The following is a 24,480-nucleotide window of genomic DNA, read 5'->3' as shown; positions in this document are numbered from 1 at the left end:
AAATGCATCTTTCATTAAGCAACCTCAATACAATTACTAAAGACCACATGGCTATTTGAATATAAAAATCTCAAATCTAAGCAACAGAACATCAATCAAATTGACGAGAATAAATAACAAAATAGATAAGTTAACAGTGAAAGCAAGAAAGGGAAAGAATGAACCTTAGTTGCAAAAGTTTTTCCTTTATTAATAGGCTCCTCCAAATTCATGAATTAGTATAGAAGTGTTTGACACATTAAATATTACATACAAAGAGGAATAACAAAATTTAACCAATTTTTTTTATCTTACCATAGAACAAGAAAAGATAGCATATATATATATATATATATATATATAACATAAACCTGCAAACAGAATTAAGATCAGTGTTGTAATGACAACACAGATGATGAGTTTTTTAATATTTATTCTCAATTCAAGGACTTAGAAGTCAATATCATGACTTATGATAGTTTATTAGAACTTCTCAGGTTTAGTAAGGACCCAGAGTTAAGATCCCAGATAATTGATAAGGTAGACAAAATTCAGGATAATATTCCTACAAGTTCAGAGATTGAAGAAATTCCTTCTCAAAAGGGACCATATACAATATATGATATTAAAAGGATTTTGAGAGAAAACTTCCAGGCCATTGATAGGCCAACTACTGTTCAAGATTTGAAAAATGAGATTAATAATCTCAAAGAAGAAATCTCGGACTTAAAGGCTTCTAATATAGTCTTAGACAAGAGAATTATCAAGCTAGAAAATTCTCGTGTCCCTACAAGTCAGGAATTCAGTACTAATATTACTGAAAAAAGTTTTGATAACATTATTGCTAGTACCTCTAAGAATGAGGCAAAAGATGGTTTTCTAGGAGCAGTCAATATGACTGATGACAAGTTTTTACAAAGATTTCAGCTATTTACTACTCAAAAATTTTTAATAAAAGTGACTCTTTTAATAGATTATAATTTCAAAAAAGAGTTTACTGCTTTATTTGATAGTGGTGCAGACTTAAATTGTATTAAGGAAAGAATAATACCTTCAAGATATTTTCATAAGACTACTCATAGATTAAAAAATGCCAGTGGTCACCAAATGCGTATTTCTTATAAACTACCAAAGGCTTATATTTGCCAGAACAAAGTCTGTATACCAGAAAGTTTTATTTTAGTAAAAGACATTTATAATGATATAATATTAGGAGTCCCATTTTTCCACCACCTAATTCCTTTTACTAATTGGGATACTCATAGTTTCACATGAACTTTTAATGGAAAAGAAATTACTTTTGAGTTTATAACTCAACCAGTTCTAAGATTTTTGAATGAAATAATTTCTAATAATATTACTGCAAAAACTAGACAAGTTAATTTTTAAGAAAATGAGATTTGCAGTCTTACTATTGAACATGATTTAAAAAGTCATAAACTCATTGAAAAAATTAATTTATTGAAAAATCAGTTTGCTTTACAAATTTGTGGAGATCATCGAAAATAATTTTGGGATAGGAAAAAGCATATAGTTAGTCTTCCCTATGAAGAACACTTTTTGGAAGAAAATATTCCTACTAAGGCAAGACCTTACCAAATGACTTCAGAATATTTGGAACTATGCAAAAAAAAAAAAATTGAGTCTTTGCTGCATAAAGGTCTTATAAGACCTTTAAAGTCTAAGTGGTCTTGTACTACTTTTTATGTTAATAAATACGCTGAACAAGAACGAGGAGTTCCAAGGTTAGTTATTAATTATAAGCCCCTTAATAAGGCTTTGAAATGGATTAGATATCCGATCCCTAATAAAAAGAATTTATTGGATAGATTGCATGATGCCATAATATTTTCAAACTTTGATTTAAAATCTGGTTACGGGCAAATTCAAATATCTGAGCTAGATAGACATACAACTGCTTTTAATGTCCCAATGGGTCAATACGAATGGAATGTTATGCCTTTTGGTTTAAAAAATGCCCCTTCTGAATTTCAGAAAATAATGAATGATATCTTCATGCCTTATACAAATTTTATAATTGTTTATATTGATGATATTTTAGTATTTTCAAAAAATATTGAAAGTCATTTTAAACATCTCGACATTTTTAGAAAAATCATTATTCAAAATGGTTTAGTCATCTCTAAACCAAAGATGGCCCTTTTTCAGATCAATGTAAGATTCATAGGTCATAATACCCAAAACGGAAGAATAGTTCCGATTCAAAGGAGCATTGAGTTTGAATCTAAATTCCCTGATGTCATAACTGATAAGACTCAACTCCAAAGGTTTCTGGGAACCTTACTTACATTTCTCCTTTTATAAAGGATCTTGCTAAGGATACTTCGATTCTTTATGAAAGATTAAAGAAGAATCCAAAAGCATGGATTGATGATCATAGTAAGTCAGTCAGACAGATTAACCAGAAGGTTAATAATCTTCCATGTCTTACAGTTGCTAATCCGAGTTGGGCAAAAGTTGTTGAAACCGATGCTTCGGATATAGGATATGATGGAATATTAAAACAATGTTCCCCAGTAGATAAACAAGAATATCTTGTTCAATTCTATTCGGAAAAATGGAATAATTCCCAAAAGAATTATGCTACTGTGACTAAGAAAATCCTTGCCATAGTAAAATGTGTATTAAAGTTCCAGATTGATTTATACAATCAGAAGTTTTTGATAAAAACTTATTGCCAAATTACAAAGTTTATCTTTAATAAAGATTGTAAACATGATGTTTCTAAACATATGTTTGCAAGATGGCAAGCCTTATTAGCCCCACTTGATTTAGATATTATTTACAAAACAAGAGACAAATAATAGTCTCCTTGACTTTCTTACTAGAGAAGTTTTGAATTAATAATTCTTCTAAACTTATGACAGAATATGAGACCTGCATATAGACCTCCTTGAGGGAGGAAACGAGGAAGAAAACCAGAATCTTCCTATGGCAGATGAAATATCCTAGTCCAAATAGGAAATCAGCAGCTAATAGCTGCCAATATCACGGGTACATCAGGTCTTAATACAGACCGCCTAATGTACAAAGAATTTTTGGATTTTATGAAATCCAAAGAAGACACAGATAATAATCCTCCATCATATTCCTCATCATTGGCAGATGATAGCCTTGATAACATTGAGGTTTATAACCAGAAAGAAAGGAAAGAGTTAATAATACTTTTGGAACAATTCGATCTAAAATGGAAGGATAACCCTTGGCAAATTATGACCAGGTATTTTGATACCGCATCATATGCTGCTACTGCATACAAATACAAAATGAATTACGAGTTAATTCTTTCATCTACTGGTTCAGCTGAAATTCAGCATTTTTATCCAACAAATACAAAGAAAATTTATAATTTCTCTAAAATTATTATAAAGAAGGTACTAGCCTCAGATGAATGGGGAATAAGTACATTAAAGGAGAGAGAATATACTCATCCAGAACAGAAAGTCTCGGTAAAGTTTAATTACTGGGATTATAGTGAAAGTTTTAATAAAACTTTCTTATATGAGAACCCTAATAGGAAACATTTTTGGTTCATAAAATTATGTTCTAATTTATTTGAACAACAGTTATCAAATTGATTCTGTAAATGGTGGATATCATATGGTCCATCTCTGAAAATACTTTCGCCAATCTTTAAGAGTTTATATACTCAATGGGTGGATATATCTCCCAAAATTATTGCATTACAAAAAGATAATATCTTTTTCGATGGCATAGCAACGCTGTATGTTTTTTTTTATAGAATTCTCCATTCCATGAATTATGAAATGGGATGTAGAAGTCAGTCAAATCAGGTAAGGATTCTCATGTTTAAACAAGGTTTTTTATTCAAAGTTCTGAAACAAATTACTTCAATCAGACCAGCAAGAAAACATTTATGGTCAAGAGATTATTGAAGAAATTAAAAAGAAGATTGAAGCTTATAGCACACAAGAAAAGACAAATGTCAAAATCAAAGAATTAAGTCCATTCCACCAAGTTACTAGACGACTTCAAATGAAAAAAGAGCTATTTCTAAGAAGAAAATCATTGCTTCTTACTTTGAAGAAATAAAAAGAGATCTACTAAGAAATTTCGAAGTTGAAATGTTAGATGACGTTTCAATGGCTTCAATAGAAAATACTACAGATGAAGAAACCTATTTTGCATGAGAAGCCCAAGAAAGCGAACAAGAACAAGTCAATTTAGATGAAATTGAAGAATTCCTGAAGAAAATAAAGGTGTGGAAGAATCTTCCGTCAAGAAGGATAAAGGAAAATGTAAAGCCTGAAAAGACACTAAAGATCTCACCATTGAATAATTGGGGTAATAGAGACTAAAATTTTTAATAAAGTATCTGACCCCACAATGAGAGGTTATGAGGAATCTACTTTTATAAAGTTAATTGTCCGTTTCTCTTTTTAGCTTTTTCTTTGCCGGCCATAATGTAGTTATTTTGTTGGCCATTTTACTGTTTAGTCTTTGTTTGTTTTTAGACAGATCCATTATATAAGGGTCTCAATTCTTTTGTTAGAGGCAAGCTTCGGCTAATAGCTCTCACCTCTCTCTAAATTTCTTTTGTAAATCTCCCTCTGTAAAAAATTTATATTGGAAATAAAATCAGAAAAGGTCACTTGGCCACAATCTCGGCAGTCTTAGGTACTAATTAATTTTAGTTTTTATAATTAATATATTAATTAATTTTATTTTTTATAATTAATATATTAATTAATTTGAACTTATGCATACTAGTCTATTCTTAAAATATATTTTGTTGCTAGTTTTATATTGTATCACCCAATGATTCTGAGGTTGAGACTGTAGAGCCCAGGCAGTAAACCTTGGTTATGGAAACATAACCGGTGGTCCTTAAGACTCGTATTATCCAGGTGGGCGTTAAGAGCGTCGTGAGGAGGACGGTGGTTTAAGGTTTGCTTGAAAGGATTGTGGCTTGACAGGGCTGATGTCTCAGTAAAATGTTATCATGTACATCCATTGAAGTGATCTGGTCCAATATATATATATATATATATATATATATATATATATATAAAGTTAAATTTGGATATATAATTCTAAGAAAATTCACAAATGAATTAAAAAAAATTCAAACTTTGAAAAGACATAGATCTTATATATCATGTTTAAACTATACAGAGATATTGAGCGTTACCTTTTGTAAGATTTCACAATAAATAAAATATCTACAAACTACTGATTTGGACCCACGAACTTCAAACCACGAAGGATACTTCAATTTTCGACTTCGAATCTAATAAGTCCACAAAATAGTTTGTCTCCAAGTAATTTTCACTCTAAATGAACAATGCTATTTTTCTTACTTTTGATCTTTCTCTGTCAGATTCCCTCCAATACTCCTCCCTTTTCTCATTTCCTGGAGTTGAGCTCGAAGGGCTTTATTTTCTCGAGCCAACATTTTCTTTTCTCCTTCATCTTCGGTGGCTTGCAAACCACTTTCAAATTTAATGGTTCTGACCTCATACTCTAATTTGTTGATGGTGGTCCGGTATTGTCATGACCCAAAATCTAACTAGTCATAATGACACCTAACCCAATCTGTCAAGTAATCCAATTAACAACTATCAAATTTAATGAGATCTATTAAGAAAAGAATGATAATACAACTGCTTTTATACAAGAATTTCCCAAGAACTGGTAGTACAAATCATGAGCTTCTAAGATATAGAGTTTACAAAGCTGATTGTAAATAAAATACCCCATATGTCTGAAACATACATGAATAGATCTGAAATACTAAAGCTACCAAGATCAAGAGGCAGCTATGACTGGAACACAGGTACATCTTCAGATCCAGCTCCCGTCGTACGCAGCTACATAAGCATCCAATATCTGCACGCAAGGTGCATAAGTGTAGTATGAGTACAACCGACCCAATGTACTTAATAAGTAACAAACCTAACCTTAGGTTAAAAGTGGTGATAAGTTGGGACAAGGGTCAGAGTCCAATTTCAATAACCAGCAATAATTCATAACAATATAATAATGACAGTACAAGAAATAACTCAGCTGGTTCACAATTACGAAAAATAGGCATATTTTTCAAGTATAACAGTAGATCCCAGATCTTTTACCGAAAACTCGAAATATATGAATAAGTTTGAAAAATGTGTTTTTTCTAAAAAAAAAGAAAGGGAGGAAAACCTTTCAACAATAAACAAGGTGTTTCATTTTCAGATAGCATGAGAAAAATACATCTCTATGCCTATATGTCAATATACTGTTGAAATCATGAATGCCACCAAAATCGGGTAGCATGAGGAAATGCATCTATATGCCTGTATCTCAAGTACGCATGTCAAATGCAATGCATCTCAATGATGAACTCATGTACTCATACTCTCAGAGTACTCAATCTCACTATATTGTATGGGGCAGGTCCAAATCAGGGAAGATCCATCCCTCAATATAAATAGTAACTGATAGTCAGCCATGCAGTACTGTATAGGGCCAATCCAGCCCAGGGAACTCCATCCCAAATATAAAAGTATAGGGAAACTCCATGCCCAGGGAACTCCGTCCCAAATATGAATATATATATAGGGCAACTCTATGCCCAGGGAACTCCATCAGAAATATAATATCCACTACGCTCACTGTGGGTGTGCAAACTCCGGAGGGGCTCCTTCAGCCCAAGCGCTATAATAAGCCAGGTCCAGGCATAAATAAATAGAAACATGCTGCGGCGTGCAGCCCGATCCCATAAATATCACTCACAATCAGGTCCTCGGCCTCACTCAGTCATCAATCTCTCCGGTCTCTCAGGCTCACAATGTCATGAAACTTTCCCAAAATGATGATATGATGTATCAATAAATAACAACAGAGACTCAGATATGATATGCAATTAATGAATATGACTGAGTACGAAATTATAATTTAAACCTATAATTCGACAGCAAAAATGACCTCAGTGGGTCCCAATAATACCAACATTTGTCTAAGCATGATTTTTAACATGGCTCACAACTAAGTTTCTCTAACACATAAAAAATACAAGTCAATTGACTACACAGCTCTACAGAATCGACCGAGTCTCAATTTTTACAGTGCATGCCCACACGCCCACACGCCTGTCACCTAACATGTATGTCACCTCCAACCAAATGACATAACACGTATAAGCTAGGTTCATACCCTCACCTCCAATTTTAGAAGTGTTACTTACTTCGAACAAGCCAAATCCAATACCGAGCAAGCCAAGCGATGCTTCAAAAATGCCATCCTCCATGTACCGACCTCCGAACGACTCAGAACTAGCCCAAAGCAACTCAAATACATCAAATAATGCCTAAGGAAACAATTCAAAATGATAAAGGTCGAATCCTTAATCAAAAGCCCAAAATCAACTCAAAAGTCAAACCCGGGCCCGCACCTTGGAACCCGACAAAACTTACAAAATCCGACAACCCAGTCAATTACGAGTTCAACCATACTAGTTACATTTAAATCCGATTCTAAATCGATGTTCAAAACTCAAAAATTCGCTTTATGAAATTTTAGACAAAATTTCCCAATTTCCTCTTTAAAATGCATCCACCAATTGCCAATAATGAAGATAGATTCGCGAATTATAATCGAAACTGAGTGTAGAACACTTACCCTAATCCTTGTGATGAAATTTGCCTCCAAATTCGCTCCATTCCGAACTCTATAGCACAATATGTGATACAAAAGGCCAACCCTCGAACTAAAAGCATTCTGCCCAACGTTTATGCATTTGTGGACAGTAGGTCACACCTGCGACCTTCGCTTCAACGAAACAAGGTCGCATGTGCAAGACAGCCTTGGCCAGCAGTGGTCGCTTCTGCAATGCTCGGGTTCGCTCCCGCGATGGAGCTTTTGTGCACGACGAACCGCTTATGTGAAGCCTCCCCATCCAGCCTTTCCCCAAGCCGCTTATGCGACCAGCTCCACGCTTCAGCGAGCACGCGCCAACGGTCCCTTATGCGCAGGTGCGACGACACTAGTAGCCAAAAATTTCAGCAACATCAACAAGGCTCCAAACGTTCTGAACCCCGTCCGAAACTCATCCGAGCCATTTGGGACCTCGTCCGAACATACAATAAGTCCCGTAACATAACACAGACCTACTCAAGGCCTCAAATCATACATAACAACGTCGAAATGACGAATCGCACCTCAATTCAAACTTAAATGAACTTTGGACTTTCAACTTCCAAAACTCACATCGAAACATATCAAATCAACCCAAAATGAACCCAAATTTTGCATACAAGTCCCAAATGGCATAACGAAGCTATTCCAGTTCACGGAAGCCCAATCCGAATCTGATACCATCACAGTCAACTCCCAGTCAAACTCATGAACTTTCCAAACCTTCAAATTTCCAATGTTTTGCCAATTAGCGCCGAATCCTTCTAGAAATATCCAAATGCAAATCCGGGCGTACGCCCAAATCCGAAATCACCATCCGGACCTAACAGAGCCTTCAAAACTTCATTCCAGGGTCAAATTCATGAAAGTCAAACTTGGTCAACTCTTCCAACTTAAAGCTTCAATCATGAAATTCATTCTTCCAAATCGATTCCGATTAACCTGAAAACCAAAACCGACGATTCACACAAGTCATAATACATCATACGATGCTACTCATGCTCTCAAACTGCCGAACGAAGTGCAAATGCTCAAGATGACCAGTCGGGTCATTATATACTCCCCTACTTAAACATATGTTCATTCTCGAACGTGCCGACAGTCGCTCCGAAGCCATTAAACAACCATGTAACCTTACCATGCACATACCCGGGGGTGATCCCACATCACCCTATTCCATATAGGCCTGACAACACAACATAACTGAAGATCATTACTTCGACCTTAGCCCGTAAATCTTAGAATCCAATTTACAACATCCGAAATTTCCTATAAGACCCGAATCTTGCATCTAGACACTGTATAAGTCTTAACCAGCTGCATCAAGTCAAAACCATAGCCCAATACAAAATCACATGATAAACCACATAACTCAAATACTCATAGCAATAACTTTCGATCATAGTAGCTACTCAAAACAAAACCCGGTACCGGTAATAAACATCATATCAAATAAAACCTCTCTCTAAAACCTTCGTACACTGCCGCTAATGAAATAAACACGCAGAAACTCATAACCACTCATAAGATCAACAAGCCATGATGCTCCCTCTCCTTCGACAAAAACAATAGCCAATTTCTAAGCCAATAAGCAACATTGTCCTTTCAAATACACCGCAATCAAATCCGATAGCACCAATTCTAGGTCCGACGACCTTCGCTTATCAAATACAAGCTACTCTACTTACACGCCACACTAATACTACACAGAGCCACAAATCGTGCCATCCGTGCACCAATACGCAACAAATTAAAATGTACTTAATCATGGGAAATGACTCGAATGAGAGAACCGTCTCGCAAGTTCAACAAGTACCACCACAATGCAATGTTAAGAACCCATCACACATAATAGAACCAAAACACACAAATCTATCACAAAGGATCATATCCCAATATATAACTTCGCTGCAATGCGAGACCCCATCCAAACACGGGTCCATATGAAATACCTCAAGCCACCATGCTCAAAATCAACAACTACACGCAATTCTGCATCAAGTACCCAAGTTGCATGACCATAACCACGGAGGAACCAATAACACAATACCACAGTCTGGAAAGAACAAAACCAAATGCTCAATCAATCATTCAATACCCTAATATCCATCTCGCTCAAATTTCGCTATAAGGCCCAAATTGGACCGCACCATGTGTGCCTATAACCAATGGATCCCAATCCCTCGTAGCATAGAAGTGTAACTCATAGAACATATCAGAACACGAATAAGCTCAACTCTACCCGAACGGCACATCCCTCAACAATAGTTGTACGGAATCAACCAATCCAACCCGGTGTAGAATACACATCCTCATTGGGCCTGCCAATGGACACCGAATCCACTATGGTCACCCACAAATAGATACATAACCCTCCAAAAATCCATAATGATTGAACCATAACACATACTAACATCTGGCTAGCTTTGGCCACATCTTCACCTTCCACAACCAAGAAACAATCTGTTTTTGAGAACTCCTGGTCTCCAAGTCCATAAAATATGTGAATCACCATATCTGATCCCAACGCCACCCCCGAATGTCTAATACATGTCTCATACACGATCATCCCACGAGGAATACTTCTATAATTCTTCCGTGCCACATAGCAAAATCAAAATATCAGCAGTGGATCAACCAGGTGAGTACAACAATACCAATGAAGTATCTGTAAGTCTGAACACAATGCACCTTCTAAAATGCTCACCCTTCTCAGCAATTACCAAATAGTTATAGCATTCATCTAAAATTTGGAAACCGTCCATACTATCTAAGAATTTATGATCTTCCCTTCGAAACGGACCTGTGACCTTGCACATGCAAATCTCAATCCCGCATAACACACCACATCTATCATGCCATCATATGAAAAGTACGAGAATCTCATAATCAACTCTGAGTCCAACAGAAATACATACCCGATCAGTCAAAAATCTTCCATTTGATCCCATCCAGGAGAAAATCACAATACATTACATGCTCCTCATGACGATGGGAAATGTCCATCTCAAGTCACGATAGAAACCATCGAGAACTCTTTGAAACCAATTTGCCCATAACTAAACCATCAGAACTAAGTCTCTCTAACTCAACCAAGACATGCAAGTCGCCAAACCCAAGAGTATTTACACCAAAACACTTGTAGAGCCTCACCACATCATATGTACCCAAAGAACCGATCATATATATTATCTTGCTAATCCAACCTACTACCAAGTTGTACTATTTCTCTGAGTTCCATTAGAATTATCCTCAAGTTGACACTCCTCCTCGCCATAATACCATGATCCTCAACCAAAACTCACCCCATAAGATCCTAGAATAAAACCACATAGCCCTAAGGCCCATAAGTTGTTGTATTCCCTCTTAAGCACCCCAAAAGTACCACAACCGAGACACTCACTCTGAAGAGACCTTCTATGAATCTAAAGTTGTTTCCTTTACCCTCATGATAATGAAATGTAGAATCCATAATGATATAGAAATACCACTCTCCTCTTGAAATCTTGAATCCATTAGAACCTTTTCGAGAGTCATCCACTCTCCTCAAATCTCAATTTCAACACCTCAAACGGGCCAAACGATATGTGCCCGATTAGCACAACAACACCCAAAGAAGTAACCCCGCCTTAACGTAACCGGGAAAATTACTACTATATGCGCACTACATCCTTCACGAATAACAACTCAATAATTCCATGATTCCCATATACCCATAAAGTGTAATACACCATACATCCAGAAATTTCCTTACTTAAGTCATCCTCAAAACCTGCTTCTGCAAGTCATAACTGATTCACAATATACCTCAAACCGAAACTGACACAACACATAACCATGCAACAAAAGCGTCGATAGCAGACTCCCCCACTTAGCTCAATGCCATAGAATAGAACATGTGATAACTCACCATACCTATATTCTATTACTGCCATAATACCGCATGGAGATTCAACTAAATCCTTCATAAGGTCACATAACACAAACCATATAGTACCTCAAATCATCTACTAAGCTCGCATACATCCATATGACGATCAGGTCAACTTTCTCAACCAAGTTTAAATTCAAATCTTAACACATATACCCCGCTGGTAGAAAGGAAACTCTCCACACAAAATCATAAGAATCACACCTCCGTAGATTACTCCGCATGAGATAACCCACCTGCTTAGCCTCAAATTGGCATCTTGCTATACCCTTTCACAACCACGATTATTATGCCATCACTTAATCTTCCTGAGTCTGAACTCACAACAAGACATGAAAATCTACTGCATTCCATAATTAATCGACATGAAAAATATTTCAACACACTCATAACTCAAGACTATATATCACATCAAGACAGAAATCTAGCACCCGATAGTCCTTTTTACATCTCAAGCAAACTATTCTCGTCACAATCAAACCATCTGAACATATTCCGCAGTTGCATCATACTCATCATATAGCCATCCAGCCACTCTTCGAGTCATAAATTCCACTCATAGGGATGCTACAGGACATATCAGTCCAAAAGCATGTGCTCACATAACAAAAATCATCGTGCTCAAGCTATAGTCATAACCCCCAGACTCAATTCCTCCAGACTGGCCCATCATCAGCACACTAAAATCACATCTCGCACCTCATCCATGGAATCACAAGCCGTCGATGCACAGCTAATACCGAGTGCTCACATGCGCACACGAATTCGTGGAGGGAATTCAAAGAGTTATGTTTCAAGCTAATTCAATTCTACGCGATAAGGAAAGAAAGATGGGAAATTATCATAAATGACTTGTAGCCTGTCAAAGATAGGTATGAACGTCATCATACTGATTCACAAGTCTCTACTAGACACTTGCTCGTGGCTCATAGAACCTATGAACCTAGAGCTCTGATACCAACTTGTCACGACTCAAAATCTAACTAGTCGTGATGAAACCTAACCCAACACGTCAGGTAAGCCAATTAACAACTATCTAATTTAATGAGATTTATTAAGAAAAGAAATAAAAATACAACTGCTTTTATAAAAGAATTTTCGAAGGACTGGTCGTACAAATCATGATTTTCTAAGATATAGAGTTTACAAAGCTGGTTTAAAATAAAATACACCATCTTTCTGAAACATACAAGAACAAATTTGAAATACTAAAGCTACCAAGATCAATAGGCAGCTATGACTGGAATGCAGGTACAATTTTAGATCCATCTCCCACCATACGCAGCTACATCAGCATTCAACATCTGCACACAAGGTGCAGAAGATTAGTATGAATACAACTGAATGCATGTACTCAATAAGTAACAAACCTAACCTTAGGTTGAAAGTAGTGACGAGCTGGGACAAGGGTCAGAGTCCAAATCCAATAACCAGCAACACTTCATAATAATATAATAATGACGGTATAAGAAATAACTCAGATGGTTCACAATTACGAAAAATAGGCATGATTTTCAAGTATAGCAGTAGATCCCATATCTTTCACCGAAAACCTCGAAATATATGAATAAGTTTGAAAACTGTGATTTTTCCAAAATAAAAAAGAAGAAAACCTTTCAACAATAAATAAGGTGTTTCATTTTCATATAGCATGAGGAAAATACATCTCTATGCCTACATGTCAATATACGGGTGAAATCATAAATGTCACCAAAATCGGGTAGCGTGAGGGAATGCATCTCTATAGATGTATCTCAAGTATGCATGTCAAATGCAATGCATCTTAATGATGAACTCATGTACTCACACTCTCAGAGTACTCAATCTCACTGTACTGAACGGGGCAGTTCCAGCCCAGGGAAGATCCATCCCTCAATATAAATAGCAACTGACAGTCAGTCACGCAGTACTGTATAGGGCCAATCCAGCCCAGGGAACTCCATCCCAAATATAAAAGTATAGGGCAACTCTATGCCCAGGAAACTCCATCCCAAATATGAATATATATATATATATATATAGGGTAACTCCATGCCCAGGGAACTCCATCCCAAATATAATATCCACTGCGCTCACTATGGGTGTGTAGACTATGGAGGGGCTCCTTCTGCCCAAGCGCTATAATAAGCCAGGTCCAGGCATAAATAAATAGAAACATGATCCGGCGTGCAGCCCGATCCGATAAATATCACTCATAATCAGGCCCTCGACCTCACTCAGTCATCAATCTCTCCAGTCTCTTGGGCTCACAATGTCGTGAAACTAGCCAAAAATGATGATATGATATATTAATAAATAACAACAGAGACTGAGATATGATTTGCAATGAATGAATATTACTTAGTACAAAATTACAATTTAAACCGATAATTCGACAGCAGAAATGACCCCAGTGGGTCTCAATTGACTACACAGCTCTACGGAATTGACCGAGTCTTAATTTTTATGGTGCACGCCCATACGCCCGTCACCTAGCATGTGCGTCAACTCCAAACAAATCACAAAATACGTATAAGCTGGGTTCATACCCTCAGCTCTAAGTTTATAAGTGTTACTTACCTCGAACAATGCAAATCCAATACCGAGCAGGCCAAGCGATGCTAAAAAATGCCATCCCGCACGTACCGACCTCTGAATGGCTCGAAACTAGCCAAAAACAACTTAAATACATTAAATAACTCCTAAGGAAACAATTCCAAATGATAAAGGTCGAATCCTTAATCAAAACCCCAAAATCAATTCAAAAGTCAAACCCAGGCCCACACCTCGGAACGCAATAAAACTAACAAAATCCGACAACTCAGTCAATTACGAGTTCAACCATAGTAGTTTCATTCAAATCCAACTCTGAATCGATGTTCAAAACTCAAAAATTTGCTTTATGAAATTTTAGACAAAATCCGCCAATTTCCCTTTTAAAATTCATCCACCAATTGCCAAAAATGAAGATAGATTCGCGAAATATAATCAAAACCGAGTGTAGAACACTTACCCCAATCCTTGTGGTGAAACTTTTCTCTAAAATCGATCCATTCTGAAGTCTATAGCACAATATGTGATAAAAATGGCCAACCCTCGAACTTAAAGCATTCTGCCAGCCTTTCCGCATTTGCGGACAGTAGGCCGCACCTACGACCTTCCTTTCTGCTAAACAAGGTCACATCTGCGAGACAGTCTTGGCCAGTAGTGGCCGCTTCTACGATGCCCAGGTTCGCTCCTGCGATGGCGGTTCTGCGCACGACGAACCACTAATGCGAAGCCTCACCAGCCAGCCTTTCCCTAGGTTGCTTCTGTGACCAGCTCCATGCTTCCGCGAGCATGCACCTGCGGTCTCTTATGCGCAGGTGCGAACACATTAGTAGCCAAAACTTTCAGGAACATCAACAAGGCTCCAAACGTTCTGAACCCCGTCCGAAACTTATCCGAGCCATTTGGGATCTCGTCCGAACATACAATAAGTCCCGTAGCATAACACAGACCTACTCAAGGCCTCAAATCACAGATAACAATGTCTAAATGACGAATCGCACCTCAATTCGAACTTAAATGAACTTTGGACTTTCAACTTCCAAAACTCACGCCGAAACATATCAAATCAACCCGAAATGAACCCAAATTTTGCATACAAGTCCCAAATGTCATAACGAAGCTATTCCAATTCTCGAAACCCTAATTTGAATTTGATACCATCAAAGTCAACTCCCGATCAAACTCATGAACTTTTCAAACCTTTAAATTTCCAACTTTTTGCCAATTAGCACCGAATCCTTCTAGAATATCCAAATGCAAATCCGGGCATACGCCCAAGTTCAAAATCACCATCCATACCTAACGGAGCCCTCAAAACCTTTTTTTGGGGGTCAAATTAATAAAAGTCAAACTTGGTCAACTCTTCCAACTTAAAGCTTCAATCATGAAATTCATTCTTTCGAATCGATTCCGATTAACCTGAAAACCAAAACCGATGATTCACACAAGTCATAATACATCATACAGATCTATTCATACCCTCAAACTGCCTAGCGAAGTGCAAATGCTCAAAATGACCGGTCGGGTCGTTATAGGTATTCCTTCTCTATGACTAACCAAGCCCACTCTTATTGGGTTGTTTCAATAAATTCCTGGACATGGGGCCTTCTAGCCGGCCTTTCGTATTCGTCATTCACTGTGACTCATTTTCCATACTAAGCAGTGTACCCAGGTAAAACCTTACCCTTAGACAAATTATGTAGTCGGGTGCTTACCCCCAAATATTGGCACTCGCTCCAAATTTGACTGACCACATCTTTTGGAAATTGAGCATCAGAGCGGATTTCCACCACGTAAGTACTAAGGTCTACATCTTTGGGAACTATTTGACATCTTCCCAACTATCTCAAAATCGGGTATGGGGTATATGGCTGGATACTACGGAGACCCATCAACAGGAAATAGGGGCCGGTGGCCGGCATATGAAGAATCTCATCAATGGGAAGCCAACCCAATCTCTATTCTATTTGATCCGCAGTCAAATAACGAAGGATAGTGATCCAATTCCTGACTCCCTCTGGTATTACAAATCCTGTCACACGCATACCAAATTCCTCGATGCAGCTTTTCCCGGTAGAACAATAATTCATGTACCGGGGACGGTGACAAAGGTTCTTGATCATCCACATTTGTAGTAGCTTGCTCCCCTAAAAAAACTTGGCTCTAGCCTTACAAAAGGTCAAGGGTCATAATATATCTGATATAATCATAGGTGCGAGGGTGCTTTTGGTATGAGTAGTCAAAACAAGGACAATTCCGGCTCGACGTATGTCAATGTGCCCATCCTCCCTTGGAAACACCAAAATGCCTAAAAGTGCCACCGTGAAGACAAAGCACCTATGCACCTCCCATTTTGACTGGTTACCTTTACTGCAGAGTCCACTTTCTGGGTTCTCGAATCTACCTCGATACCCGTACCGCTGGTATAGAAAATGAAGAGTGCAAGTTTCACCCGCCAGACTTTCTGTCTTAATATGCCTATTTATTTTCAGTAAATCTAGAAACTTATGGGGAGTGACGGTCCTTGGAGACACCAGATACTTGTGCCTTAATCCTTCTGTACTCCCGGCCTAGCCTTCCATTTCTTCCAGAGTGGGTGTGAGCTCAAAATTTGAGAAGTGAAAAACATTATGGGTTGGGTACTAAAATGACACTAGTGCCTATATCAAATCAATTCTAGGTTAAATCTTTAATAGTCCGGTGAGCGCCCCAAAGTATTGATTGACTCGGTCTCGTCTTTGTTTTTCCAAATTTTCCCACCACATGTAGAGTGTCAGTGGGATCTGGTCCACAACCCTCATAGGTAAATGTTGAACAGTGCTCATTCTACACGTTTAATAGGGTGACCGGGTTAAAAACAAGTGAAATTGTTTTTTTTTAAACTCACCTTAAAACATTAATTAGCAAAACCTAAGTCAAAACAAACGTGGCTACTTTTACAAATACGGCCCTTCAGCACTTCGAAAAGGAAGATTTTAGGGCTGTGCTTGCTGAGTGGCCTAAAATTTGGAAAAAGGACCATATGTGGCTATTCTTGCAAAAATGGCCTGCCGGCGTCCTGACGGGATATTTCTGGCTGTTTGGATAAAAACGGCATCGCCTGACTTTATTTTCGACAATTTTACCGCATTTCATATTTTTGGTTATTTTAGCAAAGGCGAGGCCGAACCCGATGAAGGTTGACTACTTATCTCACATCCGGTGAGAATCAAACCCACATAGTTCATACAATTTTTACAAACCAAGAAAAACATGAATTTTGAAAATTATTGGCTCATTTGGAAATGACTTTTCTTTTTTCTTCTTTTTTCAAAATTTTGGTAGAGTTTCGGGATTTCTCAAATACCTGGGTTTTTCAAAAAAACTGGGTAAATTTTCTCTCTCCTACCTCTCACTCTTGGTTCTTCTCGATTTTCTTTCCCTATTCTAGAAGTCGATCAACATGCAAGCCGACACAAACAAATGCACAAGTAGCACGTAAAATGCATCAGGATGATCTTTTAATTTGGGTACACTTGTCCTAGACGTACCCAACCCATGTGTTGAGTTCCCAAATTCATATGCACGTGATGCAAACAAACGTTCCTACTAGGGATCCATCATGAGATTGTGTTATTCTAGGTTTAAATCCTGGGGTGTATTGTTCTAGACCTCGCTTACCCGAGCGGACAACTTGAGCCGGGAGGGAGGGGGGAGGCAATATACCGGGAATCAAAAGGCCATCCGGCTTTGTAGCTAATCTGACCCTTGTTCTAAAATTAGGGATATGACACTCTAACAGAAAAGAAGCCACGCTAGCGTGCGCTTCCTAGAAGATTTAGAAGACCCAGAGAGAAGAATGGTGTCGTAATAGTTTTATATAGAGTTCAAATAATATCAAAGTTGTAAAAGCGGCAATTGGCATATTAGGCTCAAACAAGTAATATCAGACAATGACAAGTAGCCGAGTATAACAGTTATCTAAGCTCGAATTCTGAACCCTGAACCATAAGTTCGGGGTTCGTAGTCCCCAGCAGAGTCGCCAAAGCTGTCACACCTCATTTTTACGGGGGAAAAGTATTTTTTCAATTAAAGTGACATTATTTGAAAAGTGATTATTTTATTTAATTTATAGTGTCGCCACTTGGAATAATTATTTACGGTGTCCCAAGTCGTCATTAATTTTGAATCCCAAATCAAGAAATTCTGTTAACTCGGGAGAATGTGTGAGGCACTCCCGGATTCCGTGGTTTTAGCAAGGTCGCTTTATAATTACACTTGACTTATTTGTCCGATTATTATATGTTTTAGACCTATTATCTGTGCTTACCCTCTTACCGCTTTTAACAAATAGTTTGGCCATTTTATGTATTTATGGAATTTATTTGAACAAGTTATGATGTCGTACATTTGTCGTTTTATACACATCGCAAACCGTGCCACGTGAAACGCACCCCGGATTTACGACATATTTATTTTTATTATTATTCTAGAATTGATTCAAGTCACGCGAACGTGCATTTGAAGTTGCGGTTACGTATCATGACTATGCCACAGAAACTGTATCCATAGTAACGATGATTTATTATTTAATCGCGCCTAGAACAACTACGTAATTTATGAGTTATTTTCCTAAACTAATTTGAGATTGTCGTGAAGGTCATGGTTTGTTGATGAATATCTTTGTGGAAGAAAGGTACTTTACCCTTTTGGACCAAGTATAACAATTACTCGGTTATGGAAAAAATCAGCCTGATTTTGATTTATTAACTTTGGGCCAACTCTCGTGCAAATCTCCAGGCCCAAACATTATTAGTGTTAGTCCAACCTTTACATCCCCTTAATTTGGTAACTTGCTGTCCATCGAATCTCATATCTAATTTAAATTAAAGCAAAATTGTATTGTGTTCATGCAAAAGCCGCATAACCTATTCGAGATACCAAATCAACAAATATTGAGGAGATGTACATTTCAGGCATGAATTCTATTTAAACAGTAAGACCAAATATTTTTATCACGGTCCATCCCATTTTAACCTTCAAATGCATCTTTCATTAAGCAACCTCAATACAATTACTAAAGACCACATGGCTATTTGAATATAAAAATCTCAAATATAAGCAACAGAACATCAATCAAATTGACGAGAATAAATAACAAAAATAGATAAGTTAACAGTGAAAGCAAGAAAGGGAAAGAATGAACCTTAGTTGCAAAAAATTTTCCTTTATTAATGGGCTCCTATTTTGTTAGAATTATATACGAGAAAATTTAACTATATATATATATATATATATATATATATATATATATATATATATATATAGTTAAATTTGGTAATATATAATTCTAACAAAATTCACAAATGAATAAAAAAAAAATTCAAACTTTGAGAAGACATAGATCTCATATATCATGTTTAAACCATACGGAGAGATTCAGTGTTATCTTTTGTAAAATTTCACAATAAAGAGAATATCTACAATCTAATAATTTGGACCCGGAAACTTAAAACCACGAAGGATACTTCAATTTTCGACTACAAATCTAATAAGTCCACAAAATAGTTTGTCTCCAAATAATTTTTCACTCTAAATGAACAATGCTATTTTTCTTAGTTCTGATCTTTCTATATCAGATTCCCTCCAATATTCCTCCCTTTTGTGTCTTTATATGAATGAAATGGGATTATGCACTCAAAGAAATGAGTGTTGGTGAGATCGTGTGTGTATGTGATGTCGTGTGTGAGTGACGTGAAAGTTAGGGTGTCACGACCCCAATTTTTCTCCGTAGGATGTCGTGATGGCACCTAGTCATAGGGACTAGGTAAGCCTAACACTTACTGAATTAATGGCAAACTCAACCAAAAACTATGAAACATGAACAAATATTTTCTATACAAAGCTTACAATCCCAAAACTGGTAGTACAAGTCATAAGCTCTACTGAGTTTACTAGAAAGCTTTCTAAGTATAACTGTTTTAGAATAGAAATAAACAGTACAAGTGCAATATCAGAAGGTGACTCTGAGGCCTACGAACGCGACGACAGGTATACCTTGATTCTCCACAGCAAAGTCTGAATAACTAGCTAATGATCAACCAATTCTGTAGTACCTGGATCTACACAAAAATGTGCCGAAAGCGTAGCATGAGTACATAACAGCGGTATCCAGTAAGTATCAAGACTAACCTCGGTGAATTAGTGAGAGGGACAGTCAACACACCTACTAGATCAAATAACCTGTACAAGTATGAATGTGAAACTAACAGGGAACAATATCATAATAAAACTAAGCATGATAACAATACCAAACAATGCTTGTAATAGGAAACTAAGAGCAACAATTAGCAGCAGGGAAACAAACAGGTAATAACACCGTGGAGCAAGCTGAATACGGTTAAAGTCTAGTGAAACCAAGTAGAGGGAACACGTAATAATTCAATAGGAGCAACCGCTACCACACAAGATTTGTTCAAAGATTTCCCGAGGTACTTCACCTCATAGTCACATTTCACGGGTATTAATTCGTGAACCCTAATCACTTGGCATCTCGTGCCCACATTATAATTCATAACCGCACGGACGACTCACGTGCCAAGAGAGTGACAATATTAAATATCTGCACAGACAACTCACGTGAACACCCCGATAATCCTCTCAACAATACCAAGTGTGCCAAAACAAAATAACATAATAAAATGACTTTTACAACATGTGCACATATTTCATAATATTTTCTCAAAACAGTTTTAATACCACAGCCACGCAAAGCCCTCGGCTCAACAACACTGAGTACAATGATAACACAAGAGTACGACAAGTAAATCAACACAAGGACTTCAGAACACAAAGAAATGGAAGAACGAGCTCACAAAGAAAGACACAACATGGAATAATGATCTCAACAAGAATAGATCAACAAGGGATAGATAATGTGTAACAATGATTCCACGAGAGTGTAATTCGGCGATAAGATAGATAGCATGAATAATTGACCCCAAGTAAGAATATGTCAATAATGAAAGGGATAATAAAACTTCAATTAAGGCTAAGCAATTACGGAAAAAATAATAATAACTTCAATTAAGGTTAAGCAACTACGGAAAATACAACAAGACAATAAAGAGGAAATAACTTCAATTAAGGCACATAAGAGTTTAATTGGCAACAAGGGTAGAACATGAATCAATCAATTCCAAATAAGACACATACGGGTGAATTTAGTAAATGGAGGATTTAACATACTAAAACAACTTCATATCTAATGACCTTCTTGAGTGAAACAACCTCCGGACGGCTCAAATCTAGACAAAATAACTTCAAATCATAAATAAAACTCATAGGAAATAATTTCAGATAATAAAGCTTCGGTCTTTAATTAAAACTAAAAAGTATACCTAAACAGTCAACCCCGGGCTCGCACCTCGGAACCCGATAAAATTTATAAAATCCGAACACTCATTTCAATACGAGTCCAACCATACCAAAATTATCAAATTCCGATATCGAATCTCCCTTCAAATCCTCATTTTTCATTTTTTAAAGATTTTACAAAATTCTCATTTTCTTCTATTCAATTCACTAATTTAATGATAAAAACAAAGATAAAATCATGAAATAAAATAAAATAAAATCCGAGTAAAGATCAGTTACCCCAAACAATCATGTGAAGATTCCCTCAAAAATCGCCCAAATCTGAAGTCTACATCTCAAAATATGATAAAAATGGGGGTTTCACCATTTTTGGAAACCACTCCAGGCAAATCGCATTTGACACCTGAGATTTATAAATTGCATTTGACACCTCAGACTTATAAATCGCATTTGACACCTGAGACTTATAAATTGCATTTGAAACCTGCGATTTTCCTTTGTTCCCTCAAACACCAGAAAAATAACAGTCTTTCCAGACACGAAAATGGGCATAACTCTCTCATATGACATCGGAATGCGACGATTCTTGTCGCTATGGTTCTGTAATTACGATACGGATCTGATGGTTTAATAGAATCACAAATCAAAGGTCGTTTATGCCAAAAGAAACGACCCCGAAACATCAAATAAGAGCGCGGCACAATCCAAACCCATCTGAAACTCACTCGAGCCTCATGAGACTCCAACCATGTATACTAACAAGTCCCAAAACATGATACAAACTTGCTCGAAGCCTCAAATTTCCTCTAACAACACTAGAATCACGAATTGTGCATCGATTCAAGCCTAAGAAACTTATGAACTTCCGAATTCCAAAACTAATACTGATTCATACCAAACCAACTCCGATTGACTTCGAATTTTGTACACAAGTCATAAATGACAGTACAGACCTATTCCGACTTTCGGAATCAAGATCCGACCCCGGCATCAATAAAGCCAACTCCTTGTCAAACTTTCCAAAATCTTTCATTTTTCCAACGTTCGCCAATACATATCAAAACGGCCTGCGGACCTCCAAATCAATATCTAGACACGCTCCTAAGACTAAAATCACCATACGAAGCTATTTGAACAATTAAAATGCCATTTCGAAGTCGTCTGCACAGAAGGCAAACTCCGGTCAACTCTTACCGCTTAAGCTTCTAAAACAAGAATCCTTCTTCCAAATCAATCCCGAATCATCTGAAATCCTAAATCGACCACGCACACATGTCATAACACATAATACGAAGTTGCTCGAGACCTTAAGCCACTAAATGAGATACTAATCCTCAAAACGACCGGTCGGATCGTTACATAGGGAGTGTGGGATGAGAGACGTGTGGCTAGTGGGATTTTCGGCAGGCTAAAGATTTCGGATTAGTGATTAAATTAGGATCTTTTATCCATTTCTTTTTTTTTTGTTCAGAGAAATAAAAGAAAATATAAAGCTAAGAACATTAATTACCTATTTTTAGACTAATATAAATATATACTTGGACTATGATTTAAATAACACTAAAAATAGATTAAAAGTTACTAGTTTACTTATTAAGATCCTAATTAAAAAAACATATTTTTTTGTAAATTTTCTTCTACTTAAAAATAAGAACAAAACATATACTCTAAGAATATGCAATGTTTTTTTGTAGTTTTTAATTTTTCTCAAATAAAACCTATAAATGTAAGCTAAAAGTTTAAAATATCAAGATTAGACCTAAAAGAAATATTTACACTAAAATAGTATCAAATTCGGGTACGGTCAAAATTTAGTTGTTCACAAACACGAGTTAGCTACTACAAAATGAAATGCTTTGGAGAATTCCAACAATGATGTACCACCTCATTCTTAACTCCAAAACAGAACCCGCCATGCACATTGTCATATCCCCCAGCCGTCTCCACAATATGGCCATTAGTATCACCTCATATGAATAGCTTCTCGGTGTGTGGAATACCTCTCACCGCCTAATCCAAATCCTCCTAGAAGTACCTATTAACATCCTCGTCCAAGCTCGCTCGAGGAGCGTAATCACTAACCACACTTAAGGTGAGCCCGCCAACCACTAGCTTAATAAACATCAACCTATCGTTCACCCTTATAACATCTACCACTAGCTCGTTGAGATCTATATCTACTAAAATTCCTACCCTGTTCTTGCCCGTAACAGCTCCTGAATACCATAACTTATACCCGTTAACATCTTGTGCCTTAGTATCCACCCATCTAGTCTCCTGGACACAGGCTATATTGATCCTTCTCTTCTGGAGAATCTCCCCTACTTCTATAGACTTCCCCATCAAAGTCCCTATATTCTAGGACCAGACTCTCAGCCTAGTGGAACCCTTACCTCCTGCCCCCCAATCCACCCGGGGTCATGACCTCACTCCACCATCACTCACCCCAGCCGCTCTGATCTTAGGGAATACTGCGCTAGTACCACTAGAATACACAACAAGGTATACTAGAAATAGAAAATAGTCTACAATTAAAGGCACTAATTGAATGCAAATACAGGAAGGTAAGTAGGTATTTCAAGTGAGTGTGATAAATAAAAACAAATACAAAGAAAGGAAAGTCAAACTAAAAACAAAAAACAAAAAACTAAAACTAAAAATTAATGGACGACATGCAAATACTAAAACTAGCAAATACCAAAGGCAGGAAAGGTAGAACCTGGAACACGTTGGAGATGCCGAGATGCTACCGTATAGATTGAGAACTTGTGGGAGGGTCGCTTAGTACTACAACGGCTGGAATGATGGAGGGCTTGCCGAGTAGACATCTGAGAGACTGCCTGCAAGTATGCATATACAAACACCGACCAGAGTGCTGGAACCTTCCATCACCTACAGCAGACATAGAAAAGGAAAGAGGAGGATTGGGGGTGCCGGTGACACAGGCAAACGGCTTCGCTGAAATCCGACCAGAAGGGGAAGGAGAAAGGGAGAGAAAGATCGAGGGGAGAAGAGAAATAGAGGAAGGG

The 24,480-nt window shown here is 37.2% G+C and overlaps 2 protein-coding genes across 2 annotated transcripts; one reads left to right on the top strand and one right to left on the bottom strand.

The window, feature by feature from the left end:
• Positions 1-444: 444 nt before the first annotated feature.
• Positions 445-2,804, top strand: LOC138907369 (uncharacterized). Its single transcript, XM_070197967.1, has 2 exons — positions 445-1,009; positions 2,254-2,804. Exons 1-2 carry the CDS (start codon positions 445-447, stop codon positions 2,802-2,804), a joined length of 1,116 nt encoding a protein of 371 aa, XP_070054068.1.
• A 161-nt stretch (positions 2,805-2,965) lies between these two features.
• LOC138907368 (uncharacterized) lies at positions 2,966-23,794 on the bottom strand. Its single transcript, XM_070197966.1, has 3 exons — positions 23,487-23,794; positions 20,267-20,317; positions 2,966-3,113 (listed from the first exon to the last, which is right to left on the bottom strand). Exons 1-3 carry the CDS (start codon positions 23,792-23,794, stop codon positions 2,966-2,968), a joined length of 507 nt encoding a protein of 168 aa, XP_070054067.1.
• Between the last annotated feature and the right edge of the window lie 686 nt (positions 23,795-24,480).

The sequence above is a fragment of the Nicotiana tomentosiformis genome, chromosome 3, assembly GCF_000390325.3.
Source record: "Nicotiana tomentosiformis chromosome 3, ASM39032v3, whole genome shotgun sequence".
Taxonomy (NCBI): domain Eukaryota; kingdom Viridiplantae; phylum Streptophyta; class Magnoliopsida; order Solanales; family Solanaceae; genus Nicotiana; species Nicotiana tomentosiformis.
This window is presented reverse-complemented; position numbering and strand designations above follow the sequence as displayed.

What these genes read in the sequence shown, in the direction of transcription:
- LOC138907369 (XM_070197967.1), top strand. Translation starts at nt 445, where the DNA reads ATGACTTATGATAGTTTATTAGAACTTCTCAGGTTTAGTAAGGACCCA. An exon ending in TAGTGGTGCAGACTTAAATT is followed by an intron (nt 1,010 to 2,253) that starts GTATTAAGGAAA and finishes ATAACTGATAAG; the next exon opens with ACTCAACTCCAAAGGTTTCT.
- LOC138907368 (XM_070197966.1), bottom strand. Translation starts at nt 23,794, where the DNA reads ATGGGGAAGTCTATAGAAGTAGGGGAGATTCTCCAGAAGAGAAGGATC. An exon ending in TTGGACGAGGATGTTAATAG is followed by an intron (nt 20,318 to 23,486) that starts GTACTTCTAGGA and finishes ATACTTGTACAG; the next exon opens with GTTATTTGATCTAGTAGGTG. An exon ending in CCTCTCACTAATTCACCGAG is followed by an intron (nt 3,114 to 20,266) that starts GTTAGTCTTGAT and finishes AATGTTATCAAG; the next exon opens with GCTATCATCTGCCAATGATG.